General features: G+C 42.9%; 1 protein-coding gene across 1 annotated transcript in view; it reads right to left on the bottom strand.

Annotated features, from left to right (window-relative positions):
• Positions 1-6332: 6332 nt before the first annotated feature.
• Positions 6333-23119, bottom strand: part of PSKH2 (protein serine kinase H2) — a 29500-nt gene continuing 12713 nt past the window's right edge. Inside the window, 9 exon segments of the mRNA XM_052651588.1 lie at positions 6333-6474; positions 6476-6581; positions 6584-6632; positions 14615-14720; positions 14722-14921; positions 14923-14978; positions 14981-15142; positions 15145-15234; positions 15237-15271. Of these exon segments, the coding sequence (XP_052507548.1) occupies positions 6333-6474; positions 6476-6581; positions 6584-6632; positions 14615-14720; positions 14722-14921; positions 14923-14978; positions 14981-15142; positions 15145-15234; positions 15237-15271 (946 nt within the window).

The following is a 23119-nucleotide window of genomic DNA, read 5'->3' as shown; positions in this document are numbered from 1 at the left end:
CAACAGACAGATGAGACTGCTGTCTGGTATCTATTGGAAAGAAAGGCTAGTGATCTTTTAGAATCAAAGTCATTGTTTTGGTCAGATGATTCCCAGCTTTTAACTACATAAAGCTACTTGTCTACGTGATATGTTAATTTCTATTACTCTAGAAATAGTTTTTTTTTAAATATTTCTTGAATAAATGCCATAAGGCAGAATTAATGATGTGCTTTATTTGTTTGTTTAGATAGATAGAGATATATATTTTAAGTTTTGACTCTGCTGGGTCTGTGTTGTGGCCCCTGGACTCCTGATTGAGGCTCACAGGCTCTACAGTCCGAAGGCTCAATAGCTATAGCCCTTTGGGATTTCTCAAGTTGCTGTGCGTGGGCTTACTTGCCCCACGGCGTGTGGGATCTAATTTCCCTGACCAGGGATCCAGTCTGAAACCCCTGCCTTGGAAGGCAGATTCTTAACCACTGGACCACCAGGGGAGTCCCTAGAAATAGTAATTTTTATGCTTGTTTATTTCAGAAGTTCAGTTCAGTTCACTCAGTTGCTCAGTCGTGTCCGACTCTCTGCGACCCCATGGACCACAGCACGTCAGGCCTCCCTGTCCATCACCAACTCCCAGAGTTTACTCAAACTCATGTCCATTGAGTCAGTGATGCTATCCAACCATCTCATCCTCTATCATCCCCTTCTCCTCCAGCCTTCAATCTTTCCCAGCATCAAGGTCCTTTCCAGTGAGTCAGTTCTTCGCATCAGGTGCCCAAAGTACTGGAGCTTTAGCATCAGTCCTTCCAATGAATATTCATAAGTTACACCAAGAAAAAAAAAAAAAAACATTATTTAATAGTAAAGGTTCTGTGAAACTTTCCTGAAATGTTTTCACATCCATAGAAAGTATTTTGCCGTAGACATCTAAAGATTTTTCTAATATAAAATCACCGCTATCGTTTTGCTCTGGAGCTTCAGTGGTTCTGGATGCCCTTTCCTTGGGGCACCGGGTGCGTGCTCAGTTGCTAAGTCAAGTCCGACTCTTTGCGACCCCATGGACTGTAGCCCACCAGGCTCCTCTGTTGGTGGGATTCCCCAGGCCAGAATCCTGGAGTGGGTTGCCATGCCCTCCTCCAGGGGATCTTCCTGCATCTCCTGCATTGGCAAGCGGATGCTTTACCACTGAGCCGCCTGGGAAGCCCCTTTGGGCCCTGCAGCAGGCACCGGCTCCTGGAGGAGATCATGTGACCCCTCAGGCTGTTACCTCACCCTCCTTCCCTGGGCAGGTGCCAGACTGGCTGTCGGCCTGCCCCTCTGACTGTCGACCGGAGCACACACAGCTGACCCTGCAGGACGCCGCCCTCCAGGCTCTGTAGCAGCCTGCTGTCACTGCCATACAGCACAAGCCAAAATCACGCTGAGAAGCAATATATTTGCAGTATCACTTGGAAGACATGTGAGACATCCCTTCCTTTTGATTTTTTCACAATTCCTCTTTCCAGCAATCCGGACAAACGTTTGAGCTTGGTACCTAGAGCTTTGGATCTCCCAGGAACTATCTTCACCAAATCACCCACTGGTTTATATTAAGGGACATCATGAGCAAGAAACTTGTTGAAACTTCTCACTGTGTTTACTCTAAAGATGCTGCTGATTGTATTGCACTTGCTAATTACACAGCACATCCTCTCCGGGAGATCCCACAAGAAATTTTCTTTTGAGTCCCAGAGTCAGGAATGAATGTGCTCCCTCTGAGCAACTAATTACAACTAATTTGCTTTAATTTTATGGGGACTTTGAAGCATGTACCTGTTTTCTTCTTTGAACTGACTCCTAGAAAGCTGAGAGTCAAATTTGAAGTTTATCTTTAGCAAATCACCTTCTACAATCTATGGTTTTTAATATTTTTGCTTATAAATTTTATGTAATAATCTTACCTTCTAGCTCCTTCTTATCCCTTCTGCTCCCATTTTCCTTTTTCCAGCTTTCCTCTTCGACTTAATTCAAATTGATTTTTACCTCATTTTTTATCTACTTATGTAAGATACCTTAAAACCTTTGAAACAAGAAATGGATAAATTAATAAAGATTTCAGAATATCTGGTACTTTATTTCTCAGAGGCAAAATTAAACTGTTCCCATTTCCTGAACTGATATACTAGGAAATAGAATGGAATTATGCAATTTTATAGACTTGGGACAATTCCATAGAACATTGCTTCAAACAAACCCACTAGTTAATAATGCTCAGAGCACCATTTCATGAAAGATTGGAAGTGGGGCCCCAAGACCTGGGCCACTGGCAGCACAAAGAGGAAAATGCTTTAGGAAGGCAGATCTGAGGACCCCACGTGTGGCCTCAGGGCCGCAGACACAGGCGCCGATTTCCATCTGTAGCGGGTTGAATGGTGACCCTAAAACACGAGGCCGAGCAGAACTTCAGAACGTGATCTCGATCTCGTTTGGATTAAGAGTCTTTTAAAATATAACCGAGGTAAAGATCCAGAGATGAGATCATCCTAAATTAAGGCGATAAATCTGGTGATGGGCGTCCTTATTAAAGACAGAACGAGACAGACACACACACAGAGAGAGAAGCCATGTGAAGACCGAGGCGGAAGCCGGAGGGCGGCCCCAGGCCGAGGAGCGCCCAGCGTGGCCAGCAGCCACCGGAAGCCGGGGAAGCGGCGCGGAGCCTCCCCGAGAACCTCCTCGAGGACCCGGGCTTCAGACTCCCGTCTCCAGAACACACTTCTGTTGCTTTGAACCACTCAGTTTGTGATCATTTGTTCCAGCAGCCCTGGGAAACTGATGCATCATCTCCAGATTCAGGTTCACGTCAATCCATGTTTCAGGTTTCAGAACCTTTCTCTATGAATTTAACTCTTGGTTAAAGTGCCTTTTTGAAAGTGAAACTTCTTCACTTCAATAAAAAAGAAAAATTTCACACACAAATCAGTAATTATTCCACATATCCAGTTGAAGATGTTTTCACTGTAGCTTAAGTGTTTTAACTTTCCTGAAGCTTGTGCACTTAAAGGCTATTCACCATTACATTTTTATATGATGTGTTTTAATAAATAATGCTATGATATGCAATAGAATGAAAAAATATAGCTCACATGTGCACGATTTTTATTATTCAGATTATATCAATCAAATATTGAGCTCCTTGAAATATAGTTATCAACCTTATATCATGGAAAGTAGGTCTTTTTTGACAAATCTTTTTAAAATATGCAAACAAAGATAATAGTAAACAGTCACATAACCACGAGGAGACAGGGAGAAAGGGTAAGAGAGAAAATATTTAGATAAAAAACTCAGGACAAATAATAATACAAGACAATCTAAATGGATATTAGACAATGGTGAAAGAGGAAGTTGATATCATTATTCAGGATAAATCTTTTTTCTCTATTAGAAAAATAGAAACAATTTCATAAAACTAATAAAAGAAGAAATGTAAAAGGAAATATGAGACAACGTATCTATTATAAAATGAGTTGTGTTCTTATCACTCAATTCATATTAACCACGTTCAAGTAAAGATTCAAATATTTAGAAATTGGTTTGCAATACCTCATATCACCAGAGGATGGTAGGAGAGGGTCAAAACATACGAAAAACTGCTAATTTGTATTTTTCTCTCAGGAGCTCACAACAAAGTTCCGGGTTTTGTAAACCTGTCAAAGTCGTTTTATTCAGGGCTTCCCTGGTGGTTCCGTGGTATTAATAACACGCCTGGCATGCCAGGGATGCAGGTTCGGTCCCTGGTCTGGGCAGATGCCATATGCCGTGACAGCTAAGCTGGCCTCAGTGCCTCAACGAAGGCCCGGAGCTGCCGTAAATGAATAAATGCACATCTTTTTATTCGAAGCTAGCATTTCGGAAGATGATACTGCCGCGGTTTTGGTGGATTGGCTCATCAGTCTGTTTCTCCGTGGTGGAGAGGGGAGGTGGGACTAACACCCCGGACTTTAGAATATGACCTACAAGCTCCTGCTCACATCAAACCAATGGAACAAGGAAGCGGGCCTGTGAAAGAACCGTGAATCTCTCAGTGAAAGTGTGAGTCTCTCAGTTCTGTCCGACTCTTTGCCACCCCATGGACTGTTTCAGAGAGACCACTGAAAACAAGTTGATTTGTAGGAACTTTACAAAAGCTGGAACGAAGAGGGCTTATCCAAATCACAGCCCTCCATTCAAAATCCTTTATCGGGTCAGTGACAGTGAGCAGGGGTCCACGAGTAGCCAGCAGGAGAGAAGAGGGCGTTTCTTCTGCTCATGAAAACCCCCGGTGTCCACCCCGCTAGACACTCAAGCCCTTCCCGTCTCATCCACCCAGTGTCTACAGAGGATTAAGAGATTTAGGTCAGCGGGGACTTGTTTTTTCAGCAGGAAAACCCTTGGGACAAGGGTAGGGGGAAACCAGTCCAGCTTCACTTTCAAACAGCACATGCTTGCTGAGTGCAGACTACCAGGCTCTGGGGTTTCCAAAGCAAATAAGGTCTGGTCCCTGCTTTTCAGAAGTTGAAAACGTAGGAGACGTGAATCACATGAGCCACGATCCCTCTAGGTCCTTCTATTCTGTGGGTTCTCTCACCAATGGTCCCCAGTCACCGTGGAAACAAACGCTCTGCCCCTGGGGAACTAAGGGCCTGGTGTCAAGCTCCTCTCTGGGCTGCTGCTGCTAAGTCGCTTCAGTCGTGTCCGACTCTGTGCGACCCCATAGACGGCCTCCCACCAGGCTCCTCCGTCCCTGGGATTCTCCAGGCAAGAACACTGGAGTGGGTTGCCATTTCCTTCTCCAATGCATGAAGTGAAAAGTGAAAGTGAAGTTGCCCAGTCGTGTCCAACTCTGTGCAACCCCATGGACCGCAGCCCACCAGGCTCCCCCGTCCATGGGATTTTCCAGGCAAGAATACTAGAGTGGGTTGCCATTGCCTTCTCCCCTCTCCTGGGCACTGAGCCTTAATTGTCTCCCTCCACCTGGGTGCCCGATCCTTCTGGTCTGGTCCCCGCTGCCCCAGACTGCCTCCCTGGATTCCACACCCCCTTCTGTTGTTCTTCTCTGGGACTCAGCCCATCTTCCAGCCAGCTCTATGTCTCCTAAACCCGAAAGCCACCACCCTGCTTGCCAGAGTAGCTGGACCAATGTGCGTTCCCATCACCACTGTACAAGAATTCCCTTTTCTCCACACCCTCACAAACACGTGTTGTCTTTTGCTTCGTTAGTAACAGATGTGAGGTGACGCTGTGGTTTTGATTTGCATTTCACTGATGGTCAGTGATGTTGAGCACCTTTTAATGTACTTAATTGCCATCTGTATGTCGTCTCAGAGAGATGTCTGTTCAAGTCCTTAGCCCATTTTAAAAACTGTGTTGGTTTTTTTTATTTTGCTTGTTTCTTAATATTGACCTATAGAAGTCTCTTTTATATTGGAGATGAACCTCTTATCAGATATATGGTTTGCAAATGCTCTCCTATCTTGTGGGTTGTCTTTTGTTTTGTAGTTTGCTGTGCAGAAGCCTTTTAGTTTGAAGTAACACCACCATTTATTTTTATTCTATTGCCTGTTAAGTTTCTTTATATTCCCCATAATTAACAACTTCAATGAATACTTGCAGGCTAAATATGAAATTAATGGACACTTGTGACTATCCTGACTTCCCTGGTGACTCAAACGGTAAAGCGCCCGTCTACAATGCGGGAGATCCGGGTTCGAGCCCTGGATTGGGGAGATCCCCTGGAGAAGGGAATTGCAATCCACTCCAGTACTATTGCCTGGAGAATCCCATGGACGGAGGAGCCTGGTAGGCTACAGTCCATGGGGTCGCAAAGAGTCTGACACAACTGAGCGACTTCACTTTCTTTCTTTCTTTCTTTCTTTCTTTGTGACTATCCTGAGTGTTACCCATATACTGGTCTTAACTATAAATCAGTAATTTCAGAACAAGTGCATTTATTCCCCATATCTAACCATGCCCACTACATCTCTGATTCAGCATTCCCTCACATATTTATCCCTTTTGCCTATAATCTCATGTTTTATTTAATTCATCAATTATTAACAGATTTATCTACTATTTCCTATTTTATGAAGGTATGAGTCATCTTTTACAGTAGTATATTTTGGAGAATTGTATATTTTTATATGGAACAATTGCAGATAAAAATGTTAAAAATTAAGGTCACCATTATCCAATAATAATCACATGCCCTCAGATCTCTGGAACTTTAGGGTGCCTTAACCATGATGAAACGGTCCCTATTGATCTAATGCTACTTATGAAGTCAATGTATCTGGCTTAAAATTGGATAAAGTGAGTTAAAGGTCATCTACTCACTAAAGTACAGATTGTGGTGATTCTTCTACCCTTAAGCTTCTCTTGCTCCATGTATGCCTTGATTTGTGATAAGAATATGCTTTCAAAGACTGTGCAGATCCAGGACTCCGTGGATGGGGAGATGCGCCCTGATGAGATTCCAGGAAATGACCCTTGAAGAGTTTTCATGGAAGACCCTACAGCCATGGTGATGACCCAGGAGTGGTTCCAGGCCTGCCCAGCTGACAAGCGATGATTACCCCCCAAATCACCAGTTTGCCTATAAAGTTCTTCACCCAGTATAAAAAACCTGGCCAAGGCTGAGAGGAAAAGTAAGCAATTAAAATAGAATAAAATAATAAAACAAACACACATATACACAAACACATATATAGAATTACGTTCTTAATTATAAAAATGAAAGCTTATCAAGTTCAAATGACTTCTTCAAATAAGCCACTCAAAGATCATGTCATCAAATATACAGTGAGCCTAAAAATCCACTTTTGAAAAAGACCAAAAAACTCACTCTTTTTAGTGAAAGAAAAACATAAACATGGAAATTCTCTTTCAACTCTCTAACAAATGAGAGCTCTTTTCCAAAATCTGTCCAGTGTGCTGCCATCAGCAATGAAAGTTCCCACATCCTTTCACACGAGCAGGACAAAGTGAAGCAGCCGTTACTGGTGAAGTCCACCAACAAATGTTAGGTGAGCATTTCTCCCATTGCGGTCATGTCAGAGAGTCCCTGTGACTCCAAGAATGAGTCAGAGTGGAAAGTGGAATGGACTGGGAAATCTTCAAATTTCTCTCCTTTTGAAAGCTTACTATATGGAGAAAAGGGAACCCTCCAGCATTGTTGGTGGGAATGCAAACTGATACAGCCATTGTGAAGAACAGAAAGGAGACTCCTTTAAAAACTAGGAGGACATCTACCATATGACCCAGCAATCCCAGTACTAGGCATATACCCTGAGACAGCCACAATTCTGAAAGACACATATACCCCAGCGTTCGCTGCATCACTATTTACAACAGCCAGGACATGGCAGCTACCTAGATATCCACCCACAGACGAATGGGTAAAGACGATATGGTGCATACATGCACTGGAATATTACTCAGCCTTGAAAAAAGAGTGAATTTGAGTCAGTTCCAGTGAGGCAGATGAACTTAGAGCCTATTACACAGAGTGAAGTTAAGTCAGAAAGAGAAAATATTGTACATTAATGCATATATATGGTGGAGAAGGAAATGGCAACCTACTCCAGTATTGTCTGGAGAATCCCAGGGACAGAGGAGCCTGGCAGGCCATGGTCCGCAGGGTCGCAGAGAGTTGGACACGACTGAAGCAACTAAGCACGCACACACGCATGTATATGGAATCTAGAAATATGGCGCTGCTAAAGCTATTTACTGGCAGGGAAGGAATGGAGATGAAGACGTAAGGAACGGATTTGTGCACACTGGGAGAGGGAGAGAGTGGGAGAATTCAAAACGGGAGAAAGCAGCATCGACACATAGACGAAACCATGCGGAAGGGAAGCTGCTGTGTAACACAGGAAGCCCAGCCTGGCGCTCTCCGAGGACCCGGGCGGGGGCGTGGAGGAAAGCGCAAGGGGGCGGTGATATATGTCTAATTACGGCTGATTTGCACTGTTACACGGCAGAAACCAACACACCATTACCAAGCGATTTGCCTCCAATTAAAAAATAAAAACAAAGCAACAGCAACGAGGAGAGAGCTTACTCTGGACTTACTACGCCTACATCTCCAGTGTGGAGAGAGCAGGGGCTTCCGGGGAGAGCCCACCACAGTGCTTCCTCTGAGCGCAGGAGGCCGCACTGCGCCACTGGGCTGCCTACAAGGGCAATTCCGCCTGTAGCAGGGATATGCCATGAGCATTCAGCTATTTGAGGTTTCAGGGACGTTCTGGCAAAGTCTACAGGGTTTGCACTTCAGCGCAATGGCAGAAAATCACAGTGACGTTTCTGAGAACTGGGACAAAAGGGCAGCTGCTTTTTCTCAAACTCGTTTTCTGTGTTGCCTACCAATGAGAATGTATCTAGAAAAGAAAAGAAAAAAAAAAAAAACACTACGATTTTGTATCCCTCCTCATCTACAAAGGAGAGAGATTGAGAACACTGCCCATATATTTGCTATATCTCAAACAACAATTTCTAGTTGATGTGTATTTTTTTTAATTGTAAATCTCAAGATAAATAAGGGAATCCCTACAAACTATTGTCTTTGTTCTTGTGGGGGAAAAAAATATTAAATTCCATACATAAACATTATATCCTCCAACCTCTTAGCATTCTGAAAATTTGGATCAAAGAAACCAGTAAAGGAATTACTTTTCTTTTTTTCCCCCCTCAGTTTATTTAGATAGATGAACTACGAGAAATATTTTTCCCCAAAATAAAATTCTTGAAATAAATAAATGTGTTTGCCAAATACTCAAACACAGGGAAAATCAAACATAACCTTGCAAGTCTAGACCAAACGTGTCAGTGGCTGACTCATGATGCCATGTCCTCTGATTCTGACTAGACATTTATTTGGTCCTGGATCCATACATATTTATCTGGGTTCAAGGCTGCTGCTGCTACTGCTAAGTTGCTTCAGTCGTGTCCGACTCTGTGCGACCCCATAGATGGCAGCCTACCAGGCTCCTCCGTCCCTGGGATTCTCCAGGCAAGAATACTGGAGTGGGTTGCCATTTCCTTCTCCAATGCATGAAAGTGAAAAGGGAAAGTGAAGTTGCTTAGTCGTGCCCGACTCTCAGCAACCCCATGGACTGCAGCCAGCCAGGCTCCTCCGTCCATGAGATTTTCCGGGGAAGAGTACTGAAGTGGGGTGCCATTGCCTTCTCTGCTACTTAAAGTTAAGTCATTTGTCTTCAGTGGAACATTACAATGAGACAAGCCACTGAAAGCTGGAAAGAATACAAAATAAGTGCAATGAGACTTATGGAGAGCTCATTAAGATAACCAAATGAATATACATTGAAAATGCAGAAAATAAGGTAACTGGTGTTCTGGACAAAAATTCTTCAGACAAAGCTCATTATTCAAACACAGGTTATAAATTACAGAATCCCTGAGCCATAAGGAACAGCTGGAGAGTATACAGAAGACGATTTCACGTTGCATATTAGAAAACAACAAGAACAATGAGAAAAATGTCAGAATGTCTGCTACATTTGTATCTTCTTAATCTAAATTTTATTTTTGTCTAAGTTTCATAAAGTACAAAACAGGCTAGTATACATGCATGTATATGTTCTAGAAATGCATAAAAACAGCATGCATGCTCAAACTTCTTGACTGACACAAAACGATCAGTTTCGTGGGATCACAGGTTTAATCAGATTCCTCCTCTGGACCACTGTCACCTGTCATTCAGCCCCATCAGCAGCTTTCACACCCACGTGATGGCCACTGTGCATCATTTCTGTTCCAAGAGTTGGCCATGTCCACTCTTGGGCCTGAAAATTCCCATTTGGCGTTTCTCCTCAGCCTCAGGAAGACAGCGCTGTCAACTGGCCTGGCAACCCGCCGGAACGCAGAGAGAGCTGGGGACTGAGGTCAGTGGGTCTGGATCAGAGAGGCTGAGCAGCCACACTCAACTCTGAACAGCAAGGTCTCGGTTCCTGCACCAGAAAAGTGGGGATCACCAACTCTCTTTCATAAGATTGCCTTTAGGGGACTCCCCTGGGGGTCCAGTGGTTAAGAATCCTTGCAATGCAGGAGATGCAGGTTCGATCCCTGGTCCGGGAACTAAGATCCCACGTGCTGCAGAGCAACTAAGCCCATGTGCCGCAACTACTGAGCCGGCGAGCTCTGGAGCCCCTGCGTCCCCACAAGAGAGTCTGTGCACTGCAAAGAAAGACCTCACATGATGCAGGGAAGGTCTCGCATGCCACGACTGAGACCCAGCACAGGCTAATACATAAGAAATATCGAAAAAGAAAAATAAATAGATAAATAAAATAAAAGATTTGCTGTTAGAACCAAAGTAATAAAGTATGTGAAAAATTATTTCTGAAGTACAAAATATTACCTAGATTGCTGTTGCTCTATTGTTCTAGTTATTATTAAATCACCATGTGACTCTTTTATAGATACATTTCACTGACAACATTAGAGGACTAGAAGATGAAAACTGTCCAAAAGTTCTCAGACCTATTCCACTTACTATTACTGTGACAAATATGTGCCCTCAAAACTAAAAATAAAAACACCATTCTGTGTGAAGAGGCAATGAACCGTATACAGAGACAGCCCTTTGCTTTTATCTGAGGCTCATCCAGTTAGTTACAAGCACATTGTAATATTCATGAACAATGTGGGCCTTTTTCACCTTTCTTGTCCCTCTCCTTATCTGTGCCTGTTTCTCTGTAATAGAAACTAGCTAAACTGTACAAAACAACAACAAAGAAGGCAGAAAACTGAAAGTATTAGAAATAGCACTGTTAGCTTTGGAGAAATAAAAGAAATTTGGAGCAACGGGACAGATTCCTGGGAAAGATCGAGGGCAGGAGGAGAAGGGGGTGACAGACGATGAGATGGTTGGATGGCATCACCGACTCGATGGACAGGAGTTTGAGTAAGCTCTGGGAGTCGGTGATGGACAGGGAGGCCTGGCGTGCTGCAGTCCATGGGGTCGCAAAGAGTCAGACACGACTGAGCGACTGGACTGAACTGAAGAGGCTCTTGACGTTAAAGGAAGGATGCTTTCAGCTCCTCACTTATATAGAAAGCACTGAAGCTAAAAGGGTTGGGCAGGGCTTCCCTGATGGCTTGGTGGTAAAGGATTTGCCTGCCCATGCAGGAGACACAGATTCCAAACCTGGGAAGAGCCCACGTGCTGTGGAGCAACTAGGCCTGTATGTCACAACCGCTGAGCCTGTGCTCTAGAGCCCAGGAGCTGCAGCCACTGAGCTCACACACTGCAGGTCCTGAAACCCACGCGCCCTGAAGCCTGTGCTTTGCAACAAGAGAAGCTGCTGAAGTGAGGGGGCCTGTGCGCTGCAAGTAGAGAAAGGCCCGTGCAGCAGCAGAGACTCAGCACAGCCAGAAATGAATGCAAAAATCAAATTATTTTTTAAAAGGATCAGTCCAAGAAGATATAACAATTATACACATTTATGCACCCAACATAGGAACCCCTAAATACATAAAGCAAATGCCAACAACCATAAAAGAAGAAATTGACAGTAACAGAGCAGTAGTGTAGGACTCTGGGAGCCTACTGACACCAATCGACAGAGCATCCAGACAGAAAATAAATAAGGAAATACAAGCTTTAACTAACACAATAGACCGGATAGATTTAACTGATATTTATAGGACACTCCACCCAAAAGCAGCAGAATAAACTTTCTTCTCAATTCTTCAGGATAGACCATATTTTGGGTCACAAATCAAGCCTTGGAAAATTTAAGAAAACTGAAATTGTATCACGCATCTTTTCTGACCGCAATGCTATGAAATTAGAAATCAATTACAGTAAAGCAATCTTTAAAAAACACAAATACATGGAAACTAGACAGTGTGTAGCTAAATAACCAGGTGATTACTGCAGAAATCAAAGGACTAAAGAAACAGAAATACCTAGAAACAAATGCCAGTGAAAATATGATGACCCCAAACCTATGGGAGGCAAAAACAGTTCTAAGAGGGAAGTTTAGATCAGTTCAACCTCACCTCAAGAAACAAGAAAAATCTCAAGTAAACAATCCAACCCTACACCTAAAACAACCTGAGAAAGAAGAACAAAGAAAACCCAAAGTCAGTAGAAAGAACGAAATCATAAAGGTCAGAGCAGAAATAAATGAAATAAAAATGAAGAAACTAATATCAAAGATCAGTAAAAGTAAAAGTTAGTTTTTTGAGATGATAAAAAAAATTGATAAACCTTTAGCCAGACTCTTTAAGAAAAAAGAGAGATAGCTCAATAAAATTAGAAATGAGAAAGGAGAAATCATAACTGACACCATGGAAACACAAAGGATCATAAGTGACTGCTATAGCAACTATATGCCAATAAAGTTGACAGCCTGAAAGAGATGGAAAAATTCTTGGAAAGGTACAATCTTCTAAGACTGAACCAGAAAGAATCAGGAAATATAAACAGATAGATCACAAGCACTGAAATTGAAACTGTAATTTAAAATCTTCCAACAAAAAAGTCCAGGACCAGATGGCTTCACAGGTGAATTCTATCAAATGTTTAGAGAAGAGATAATACCTACCATGCTCAACTCTTCCAAAAATTGCAGAAGGAAGAACACTCTCAAACTTTTTCTATGAGGCAACCATCACCCCGATACCAAAACCAGACAAAGATGCCACAAAAAATGAAAATTACAGGCCAATATCACTGATGAACATAAACACAAAAATCCTCAAGAAGATACTAGCAAACAAAATCCAAGAACATATTTAAAGGGTCATACAACATGATCCAGTGGAATTTACACCAAGAATGCAAGGATTCTTCAATATACGCAAATTAATCAAAGGGACTCTAAAGAGTCTTCTCCAACACCACAGTTCAAAAGCAACAATTCTTTGGCACTCAGCCTTCTTTATGGTCCAATTCTCACATCATACATAACTACTGGAAAAACCACAGCTCTGACTACATGGACCTTTGTTAGCAAAATGATGTCTCTGATTTTTAATACGATGTCTAGGTTTGTCATAGCTTTCCTTCTAAGGAGCAAGTGTCTTTTAATTTCATGGCTGCAGTCTCTGTTCTAGATGTATCTTTCAAATTACTTTTCAAGAAATCTGTAACAATTCTTCCCCTACCAACAGTGGATAAGAGGGCTAATCCCTTAGTATTCTTAGTAGCAATGAGTAAAATTGAGCACTTTAAAAAAAATTTTATCAACGTGAAAGACAAAGAAAAGACATGGTTGTCTTCATTTGCATTTCTTTGGGCATTAGTGAAGCTAGTCATTCTTTTAAAGCTTCTCATGATCTGCGTTGTCTGTGAATTCTGTCCATCCTTTCCTACCTCCCTGTGTAAATCTCGGTTCTTAATTACCAATTTGTTTTCAAACAAATACATGTACAATAAGACATTAAATCTGCAAGAGGATAGAAAATATTATTTCTCAATTTGCTATTGAACTTTTAATTGTGCTTAAGATGTTATACATACAGATGTTACACTTTAAGTATGTACGATCAAGCTATCAATACTTTTCTGTATGAGGGAAAAAAAAGCCCTTTCATCATTAAACATAAAATAAATTTGGTTACTTGCTCAATAAGAAGTAAATCTCCTGTTTTGTCAGGATTCCCACACGGAGGCATTGGCAACCTTCCTTCCCTAAACAAAACAACGAAAAGTTAACAGATTCCTAAGCACTGGGAGTTCCAAGTTTAAACAATGGATAAATATTTTACACAAACTATAAGGTTAAATATTTGAGAAAACACTACATCTCACAGAGGGCTTGGATCCTCTAGAATCAAGGCGGAAAATGTCTCACCATACACCCAAGCATCACTCTGAGCCTCTGGGTACACATTAGTCTACACAGGGGCTCAGGCTCTGCATGAAGTCTTAAGACATGGCAAACTCACTTACCTACTTGTTTGTCAACGTTACCTGCTAGCCACAGACAGCTCAGTCATTGAGGCCCTTTGCTACCTTGAGACATGGCTCTCAATCAGCAGTGATTTTTGCCCCATAGGGGCCATTTGAGAATGTCTGAGGACAATTTTAACTGTCACGACTTTGGGAAGGTGTGTATCTCATGTAGCTTCTAGATGCCAGTATCTAGAAGACTCTGCCGGTGGCGTGTCTCCTGGTACCTGGTTGGTAGGCTTACCATCCTACTGCACCCAGGCCAGCCATACCCCACCCCTCTCCCCACCCGCTCCAGTAAAGAATCACCCCGCTGCAAACACCAATAGTGTTGAAATTGAGAAACGCTGTTCCACTGCCCGTCAGTGCAGGGGACACCGGTTCAAACCCTGCCTCGGGAAGATCCTGCATGCCGCGGGGTAGCGAGGCCCACGCACCGCAGCTCCTGAGCCTGAGCTCTGGAGCTCACAAGGCACAACGGCTGAGCCTGCGCCCTGCAGCCACTGAAACCCGGGCACCGGAGCCTGTGCTGTGCAACATTGCAGCCACCTCAGTAAAAGCCTGCACACGGCAGCCGGAGGAAGCCCGCATGCAGCAACAAAGACCCCGCACAACCCCAAATAAAGCACGTTAATTTCTTTGAAAAGAAAATCTATCCAAGACCAAGTCAATAGCAGGAGACCGAGCTCTTACGTCTCCTGTATAACTATCTTTGCCTTTCAGAATCTTCCCCTAAAGCCTCACGTGGCTTTCATCGTCAAAAGACGGGGATCTGCCAAGTAACACATACTCGATTAGTCCACATGTCAACTGTGCTGGTACAGGGTTTTCTCAGCAAAACTTTGGGAGCTATGTACTCTGGGGTCCCACAGAACATCCTCACTGTCCAGTCACCCCCTTTGTTCCTAGAGTGTGCCAAATCAAAGTCTGTGATTAAAATGTTTGAGTCTACTCATGGGTGATTGTGCAAGAGCTTTTCAGGCTTTAGGTCCCTGTTGAGGTATTTTCCATGCATGCACATACCTCATGCCATCAGCAACCACGTGGGGGATTCTGCAGCGTCCTGCTCTGTAAAGGATCCCTGAGAGATGAGTCGATCAAAGAACTCCCTTTCTGGACCCAACCCCACCACCATGTAAACTTGATCTCGGGCCCCAAAGATCTCCAGGAGCTGGGTGATGGAACGGTGGCTAACCCCCCATAGGAGAGGGGGCTCAGAGTACACACCTCTCTGCCTTCTCTCATTCTGGTTTCCATCACTTGTATTGCAAAAGGTTTCCTGGTGGTCTTCAGCTCCACCCTGACCACCTCCTGAAACTGCCGGTCCCAATAAAAGTCTTGATATCATATCTGTTGGAAGAAAAGTCAAATAAATCTGCTATCCTCTCAAGCGATGATTTTCAAAATGATTTAATTCGATGTTTTGCATCAATTTTTCTAGCTTTACATTCCCACATCCAGTTTCCTTGTGTTCATTATTTTTAAACTCTCCCCCAAATCCTCTTTTGAAACGGAGGCAAGGGATAAAAAGTAATTAGTCGGCAGAAAGACAAAAAATCTTAATAACAATAACTACCATTTATTATGCATTTATTATGTGCTAGGATCTTTGTTTTAAATTTTATCCAATAAAATTCCTGCTGGGTGATATTAAAAAGTTAAGTGATTTCCCAAAGCTATACAGTTGCAATAGATGGAATTTAAATCTAATTCCTTCAAATGTGTTGCTCCAAATTTTCCTTGAAGAATTTTGGGACCTCCACCTAGCATTTTCCCTCCTCCTTCCAACTCTTTATGTTTATCATTCTGCAACAGCAACCACCAAACCAGGTGGAGAAAATAAAAAAGAAACTTAGTCCTATTTATAACTGTTATGCCCAGTGTCCGAGTCCCCAAAACTGAGAGAATAAGACATCCACAGCAATGCAAAAGCTTTATATAAAGGGGTTTATTGCTAGCTCGAGCTAGGGCTCAAGTCTCATCCAGCGCAGTGGAGTCTTCACGAGAGCTCCGAGCTCTGAATCACATCTACTTTTATACAGACGGTTCTTTGTTCCTGTAACAGCATAGCTGATTGGTTAAACTGTATGCCCGCGCGGGACTTTTAAACCTCGCATCCCTATCCGGATTGGCTCAGGTCTGGCGCGGGTGGGGGGCTATGGTGATCTTTTTCTGATTGGTCGAGCTACACTGCCTGCCGGAGTTCCCAGTGCCTCAGCTTTGCTAGAGACTAAACCTCAGGCCTAGCCTGCCCCTTAGATCCTGTCCTAGCTTCAGTTTGGTCCTAACAATAACGTCTCCAAAGAGGGAGGAAACGGTATCAGGAGGCAGGGTACAAGCAGTAGGCTTCCTCAGGCTTGACCGTGAGCTCTCAGTCCCAGCAACGTCTCGTATTTTGCTCAAGTTCTCGCCCGAGATGCTCCTTTGTAGATGACCACTGAGAAAGTCAACGCGGCTGTGCTACTGAAAGGGCAGCTTTCGGAAGATGGGAGGGGCAGTATCAGGACCACCCTGCGGCCAGCAGCTCTCATCGTTTCCCCGACTCCTCTGCACTTGCAATATTTAAGGAGCCAACAGAATTTTAACCTCGGATGTGTGTCAGTAATGTGGAAAGTAATCATCTCTCAGAAAGACCAGGAAGTCAAATGGATTTCAAAAGCTAGGGCTCTCCAACTTGAATTATCTGTGTTAAAGTCTATGTAAATTTAAGAATCCTATCAGAATTTAATCTTCTATCTTTATTTAAGAAATGTTGAGAAAGTGCTTGACTTAGAATCATGATTTTACAGCTGGAAAGAATATTAGAGAATGATTTCATCCAATCTCTCATTTTAGCAATGAAGCCATTTGAAGATCGGGTTAGCTGGTTGGTTAAACTGTGGAGTGGGGTCTAGAACCCAGGTGTCTTTACCTGCATCATAATTCGGTGCTTTTCCACTTTATTAAAATTTCTCCCAAGTAGGGATTTCAACAAACGAAATGTACTCAGGCGGGATGCAGGGAAAAGATCATTTTTTTAGACACATACTCAATATCAAAGATTCAAATGCAGATATCAACCTGTACTTTAAATAATCTTATTTCTTTTTGAATTTATTCTTCCTCTAGTCTCTTTTTGGTTTGATCCACTTACTTATTCCTTGTATTCCTGTGCTTGCTGAATAAAAATGGCCTTTGGCTGTACCAGCTTACAGGAAATAGCTTTGTTCTATACAGTGCATTTAATTTTCTGGCCAATTACCTTATCAAAACAGATAGCAATTTAGCGATCTTAAATGGATTCTGCCCCTTCTTCTCTTGCCAACTCTGTTATTTTTATTCGCATGCACTCCCAGTGTGATTTTGAAGATAATCACAAGCATTTCAAATTCTGTTGGTTTGCAGATGAACACATTACCTCTAAAGTGGATGAAAGGATTTTGCAAATACTAATTTATCACTCTGCCCTCAAAACTGCAAGAAAATTCATTTGCTCATGGGATTAATCATTAGCTATCAGAAATTACCATTTCTGAGGAACCACACTCTTACTCAAATAAAAAAAAAGCTTTATTCAACACTGTTACAGGCTTTTATATTCCAACAGTTTGAAAAAAAAATGCTAGTAATTTGGTATTGGAAGAAATAGCAAGCTTTAAGCCAAATTTTAGAGTTGTGGAAATAAATGGTTTTAGAAACAAACGTCCCATAACAAGTTGGAAGCTGTGGCCTTGCTTGTGAGCCACTTATGGCCATGAATGGTGACTTTTTTATGAGGATGGTGACTATTTTTATGATTTGGGTGGCTATATCTTGTACAGTGCCTGACACAGAGGGGACCACAATAAATGTTGAATGAGAGACCCAGTCACTGAATGCTTATTATTTCCAATTATCACTTGTATTTTGAAAACATTAAGAAAGGAATCAGGCATAGGAGAATACATCTACAAGGCTAGCCCACCTCCTCCACTCCCACCTTCCATGCCCACCCTCCCACAAAGCAGCCCCAAAGGTAGTTTTCTGGGTCATCATCTCAGAGATTATAGGAAACAAATTATTACTTTGACCTCAGCTGCTACAAACTGGGAATTTTCTGAACGTGATTTTTTTAAAAATGGAAAAGATGATAATACCTATTTGACAGAAACAATTGTAATGAACTCCCAAAAAGAAAGTGAATATAGTCAGACTTAAATTCTATCATCTATCTCTCCCTGCAGGCTCACAACAGGAAAGACAATTGAGGAAAGACAATTGTTTTCTAGACCTAATTCTGCCACCAACTTGGACAAGTCACTTAATCTTCTGGGGCTCAACTCCTCGCTGGCTAAAAAAGAGCCTTGAGTTAGTCTCTAAAGTCCTTCCAGTATTGAGATCCTCTCCTTCTACGATGCTTTCATACTGTAAGGAGCTGAGTTACAAGGGTAGATAAAGACTAGCCCACAACCCCTTGGCTACGGATGACCAGAGATGCCACCCAGCCGTTTCAGGCTTGACAAGATCCCACGTCCCTTCTAATTCAAGTTCAGCTGCATCAGCCAACTTTGTTCCTCTCTAAGCTTAGCGGATACTAGACTAATCATCAAGTCATCTTTGTGCCAGAACTTCCAGTGGAGGGCAAGAAAAGGCTCTGCATAGACTCTGGTCAGAACACTATGAAGAAGCAAGCAAATAACCCCAGAGCTAGAATCCAGTTGGGCCTCCACATCTGTGTTCCTCCAAATGCTGCCGAATGGAGAGGATTCCGTGATGACTGTCCTCCACGTGGCCAACCCGGGGCACTCTGACAAAATTCCTTCTGAGGCCAACCAACTGGCTGGCCTTCCTTGCTCATTACTTACGTGTCAGTTAAATCTTATGTCTACCTTCAGTTCAGTTCAGTCACTCAGTCAAATCAGACTCTTTGATACCCCAGGGACTACAGCAACCAGGCCTCCCTGTCTATCACCAGCTCCCAGAGCTGCTCAAACTCATGTCCATTGAGTCAGTGATGCCATCCAACCATCTCATCCTCTGTCATCCCCTTCTCCTCCTGCCTTCAATCTTTCCCAGCATTAGGGTTTTTTCCGATGAGTCAGTTCTTCACATCAGGAGGCCAAAGTATTGGAGTTTCAGCCTTAGCGTCAGTCCTTCCAAAGAACACCCAGGACTGAGCTTCAGAATGGACTGGTTGGATCTCCTTGCAGTCCAAGAGACTCTCAAGAGTCTTCTCCAACACCACAGTTCAAATGCATCAATTCTTTGGGGCTCAGCTTTCTTCATAGTCCAACTCTCACATCCATACATGACCACTGGAAAAACCATAGCCTTGACTAGACGGACCTCTGTTGGCAAAGTAATGTCTCTGCTTTTGAATATGCTATCTAGGTTGGTCATAACTTTGCTTCCAAAGAGTAAGCATCTTTTAATTTCCTAGCTGCAATCACCATCTGAAGAAGAGGAAGAAAGTTCCTATTAAAGTCTTACAACAGTGACTGACACCGTCAAACCACTCAATCAGTTCAGTTCAGTTCAGTTCAGTTCAGTTCAGTCGCTCAGTTGTGTCCGACTCTTGGCAACCCCATGAATTGCAGCAAGCCAGGCCTCCCTGTCCATCACAAACTTCCAGAGTCTACTCAAACTCATGTCCATTGAGTCAGTGATGCCATCCAACCATCTCATCCTTTTTCATCCCCTTCTCCTCCTGCCTTCAATCTTTCCCAGCATCAGGGCCTTTTCAAATGAGTCACCTCTTCGCATCCGGTGGCCAAAGTATTGGAGTTTCAGTTTCAGCATCAGTCCTTCCAATGAACACTCAGGACCGATTTCCTTTACCTTAAGAAGACAATAATATTACAGGAGGGTGTGCACCGTCATTTGCCGGGGTCCAGCCCTGGTGGGTCCAGGGTGATTCGAAGGTGGGGACGGAGTCGGTGTCCTTGGAAAAATACATATTTAATTACAGATATAGAGAGAGATCAGAAACGGATAGTGTAGTAGGAAGATTAGTGGAGAAAAAGAGGCTGAATAACTTGGATTACGTGGAATAGCATCCATGCTCCAGATGGGAATTCAGCCAGAAAAATGGGAGCAAGAAAGAAGTGACATGGGGGAATCAGTCTTTCCGGAAACTGATCCAATTTCTTTATTTTGGGGTTTGTTTATATACATTTTGTTACACTAGGGATGAATACAGGGTCACATGGGGGTCAGCAGTCCTGACCTTTATTAAAATCAGGTGCTTCACATAAATGTAAAAAAAAAGGTCTTAGGAATATTACATCATCTTCTGGCCATGAGACCCACTGACATTTTATGATCCTTTCTTTCTGATAACCAAAAAACTTATTTTTTCCAAGGGTGTTTTTTCTTAAACCAGGCACCACCCTCCAAATAAAGTTGCATTCCTATAGGGTGAGGGTGTAGTGAGTTACAATCAAGAAAGGAATTTATTTAACCCAAGGTTAACATGATTAATCTTAAAGATTAATGCTTATTTCTCCTATATGCTTAAAGGTTAATGCTTATTTCCCCTATATGTTAGTTATGCTTCTTATAAGGGCAGGGAACATGGAGATTTAGCAGCAAACATCAGCCCAACAAATGAAAATCCTTTCACCAATGTTCCCCTTAAGATCTATTTAGTCTTAAGATAGTGATAAAGTTACATTTTTACATAGCAAGGACACAGTGATTTATAACAAAGCACAGTGATCTATTACAAAAGAGAAAATTCATTAACTCAAAAAGTCTAGTATTGCTAACCTTAAAAACTACTATATTTCCTTTTCTATATTCCAAATACATTGATTAATATATTCCCAGGTGCCTAAGGATATGGAGGCCTGGCGGCAATCATTGACTCAACAAGAATAAAAAGCCCTATGCTAATTAAGACTCTCAAAATACTCCAAAACTCTCTGTGCTGTTTATGGTTAAGAGGTAGTAAACAATCATGTGCGTAGTGGCAGGAGTATGGATAATCCTGTCACACAAGCTAGTCTGTCAGCAGAGAGGTTTGACCTGAAACACCCTTGTCACACCCAGGGTAGGGAATTAGCAGCAATTATTGGCACAACAAATGAAAAACCCTTCACCAATATAATTCCTAACCAACCCACTATACTAATAATTTCTAACTTCCCAAAAGAATTCGCCTTTAGTAAGTCTAAAACATCTCGTGCCTCTCAGATTGGGAGGCTGTAAACAGTCACATGTGGCCGGACGAACCTATACAGGTGGGCTAGATAACCTTCAGAGGAGTCCATAAGCTGAAACACTCTTGTCACGCCCAGGAATTTTTATTGCCTTGGAGCTGCAAGTTTATTCCTTCTCCAAGAGAAACGGTTATGGGGGAGAGACCCGTAAAGTCAGAGGTGTAGGTGAGAGCATAAAACAGACTCTGGTTTGGGGGTTAGATGCTCGGGAACAGGGGGTTTCCTGAGGCTTGATCATGCCTTTGCGTATGCCAAGCCTCTTTCCTCATGACCTTTGCCATGGGCAGAGTTCCTCACGCTGGCCCCCGGCAGTCATTTACATATATTACTGAACTGACCTCACAAGATTCTTATGTTGTTGTTGTTCAGTGACTCAGTCATGTCTGACTCCTTGCAACCCCATGGACTGCAGCACACCAGGCCTCCCTGTCCCTCACCATCTCCCGGAGCTTGCCCAAGTTCATGTGCATTGCATCAGTGATGCCATCCAGCTATCTCATCCTCTGATGTCCCCTTCTTCTGCCCTCAATCTTTTCCAGCATCAGGGACTTCTCCAATGAGTCGGCTGTTCACATCAAATGACCAAAATACTGGAGCTTCAGCTTTAGAATCAGTCCTTCCAACAAGTATTCAGAGTTGATTTCCATTAAGATTGACTGGTTTGATGTCTTTGCTGTTCAAGGGACTTTCAGAAGTCTTCTCTAGCAACACAGTTCAAAGGGGCCAATACTTTGGTGTCCTGCCTTTTTTACAGTCCACTCTTGTGAAGCAGGTATTTATTATTATTTCCATTTTACAGAGTGGAAACTGAACAAGGAGAAAGGCTAAGGAACACTCCCAAAGACACACGATAGAGAAGACAGGAATGGATCTCAAGCCTAGTTGAGTCGAAGTCCTGTTTCTATTACACTAGTAGAGTGTAACAGAAGCTCCTTCACACACCCAGCCCCAGTGTATCCAAAGCAAGGTCCTCCTCGCTGCCGCTGTGGATGGTGACTGCAGCCATAAAATTAAAAGACACTCCTTGGGAGAAAAGCTATGATCAACCTAAATAGCATATTAAAAAGCAGAGACATTACTTTGCCAACAAAGGTCCATCTATGGTTTTTCCAGTGGTCACGTATGGATGTGAGAGTTGGACTATCAAGAAAGCTGAGTGCTGAACAATTGATGCTTTTGAACTGTGGTGTTGGAGAAGACTCTTGAGAGTCCCTTGGACTGCAAGGAGATCCAACCAATCAATCCTAAAGCAAATCAATCCTGAATATTCATTGGAAGGATTATTCACTCATTGATGCTGAAGCTGAAGCTCCAATACTTTGACCACCTGACTCATTAGAAAAGACCCTGATGCTGGGAAAGACTGAAGGCAGGAGAAGAAGGGGACAACAGAGGATGAGATGGTTGGATGGCATCACTGACTCAACTCAACAGACATGAGTTTGAGCAAGCTCCAAGAGATGGTGAAGGACAGGGAAGCCTGGTGTGCTGCAGTCCATGGGGTTGCAAAGAGTCGGACACGGCTGTACCATGGAATAACACCCCTCCACCAAATCCCCCTGCACCCCACCCCTACCCGACGCTGTGTAGGTGGGAGACCTCCCTCCTGCCCCTGGACTCTGAGATCAGGGATTCCCTCCCTTTCCTCCTTGTGGTTCCTCCTTCCTTTTAGTCTAGAACTTTCCCTATCCTCTGCCCTCCCCACTCTTTTCAAAGAGACACTGGCTAAAAGAACAAAGGTTTTATTCCAGACTACTGCAATAGGGGTCAACATTACTTAGCTGGGAAAGAACAGCTGAACTCAACTGTGGAAACACACAGCAGGATAGCGTAAGGCTGGAGGGAGCTTGTAGGAAATTATCAACAGCAGAGGCCACGGGGAAAGGAAACTGGGAGTTAGATTCCGGACTCCCATAGAGACTGGTTCATAAGGCCAGGATCTTTCTTTTTTTTGTTTGTTTCCAGGATCTATTTTTTTTTAATTAATCTATTTATTTTAATTGGAGGCTAATTACTTTAC

This window comes from Budorcas taxicolor, chromosome 14, assembly GCF_023091745.1.
Source record: "Budorcas taxicolor isolate Tak-1 chromosome 14, Takin1.1, whole genome shotgun sequence".
NCBI classification, from domain to species: Eukaryota; Metazoa; Chordata; class Mammalia; order Artiodactyla; family Bovidae; genus Budorcas; species Budorcas taxicolor.
This window is presented reverse-complemented; position numbering and strand designations above follow the sequence as displayed.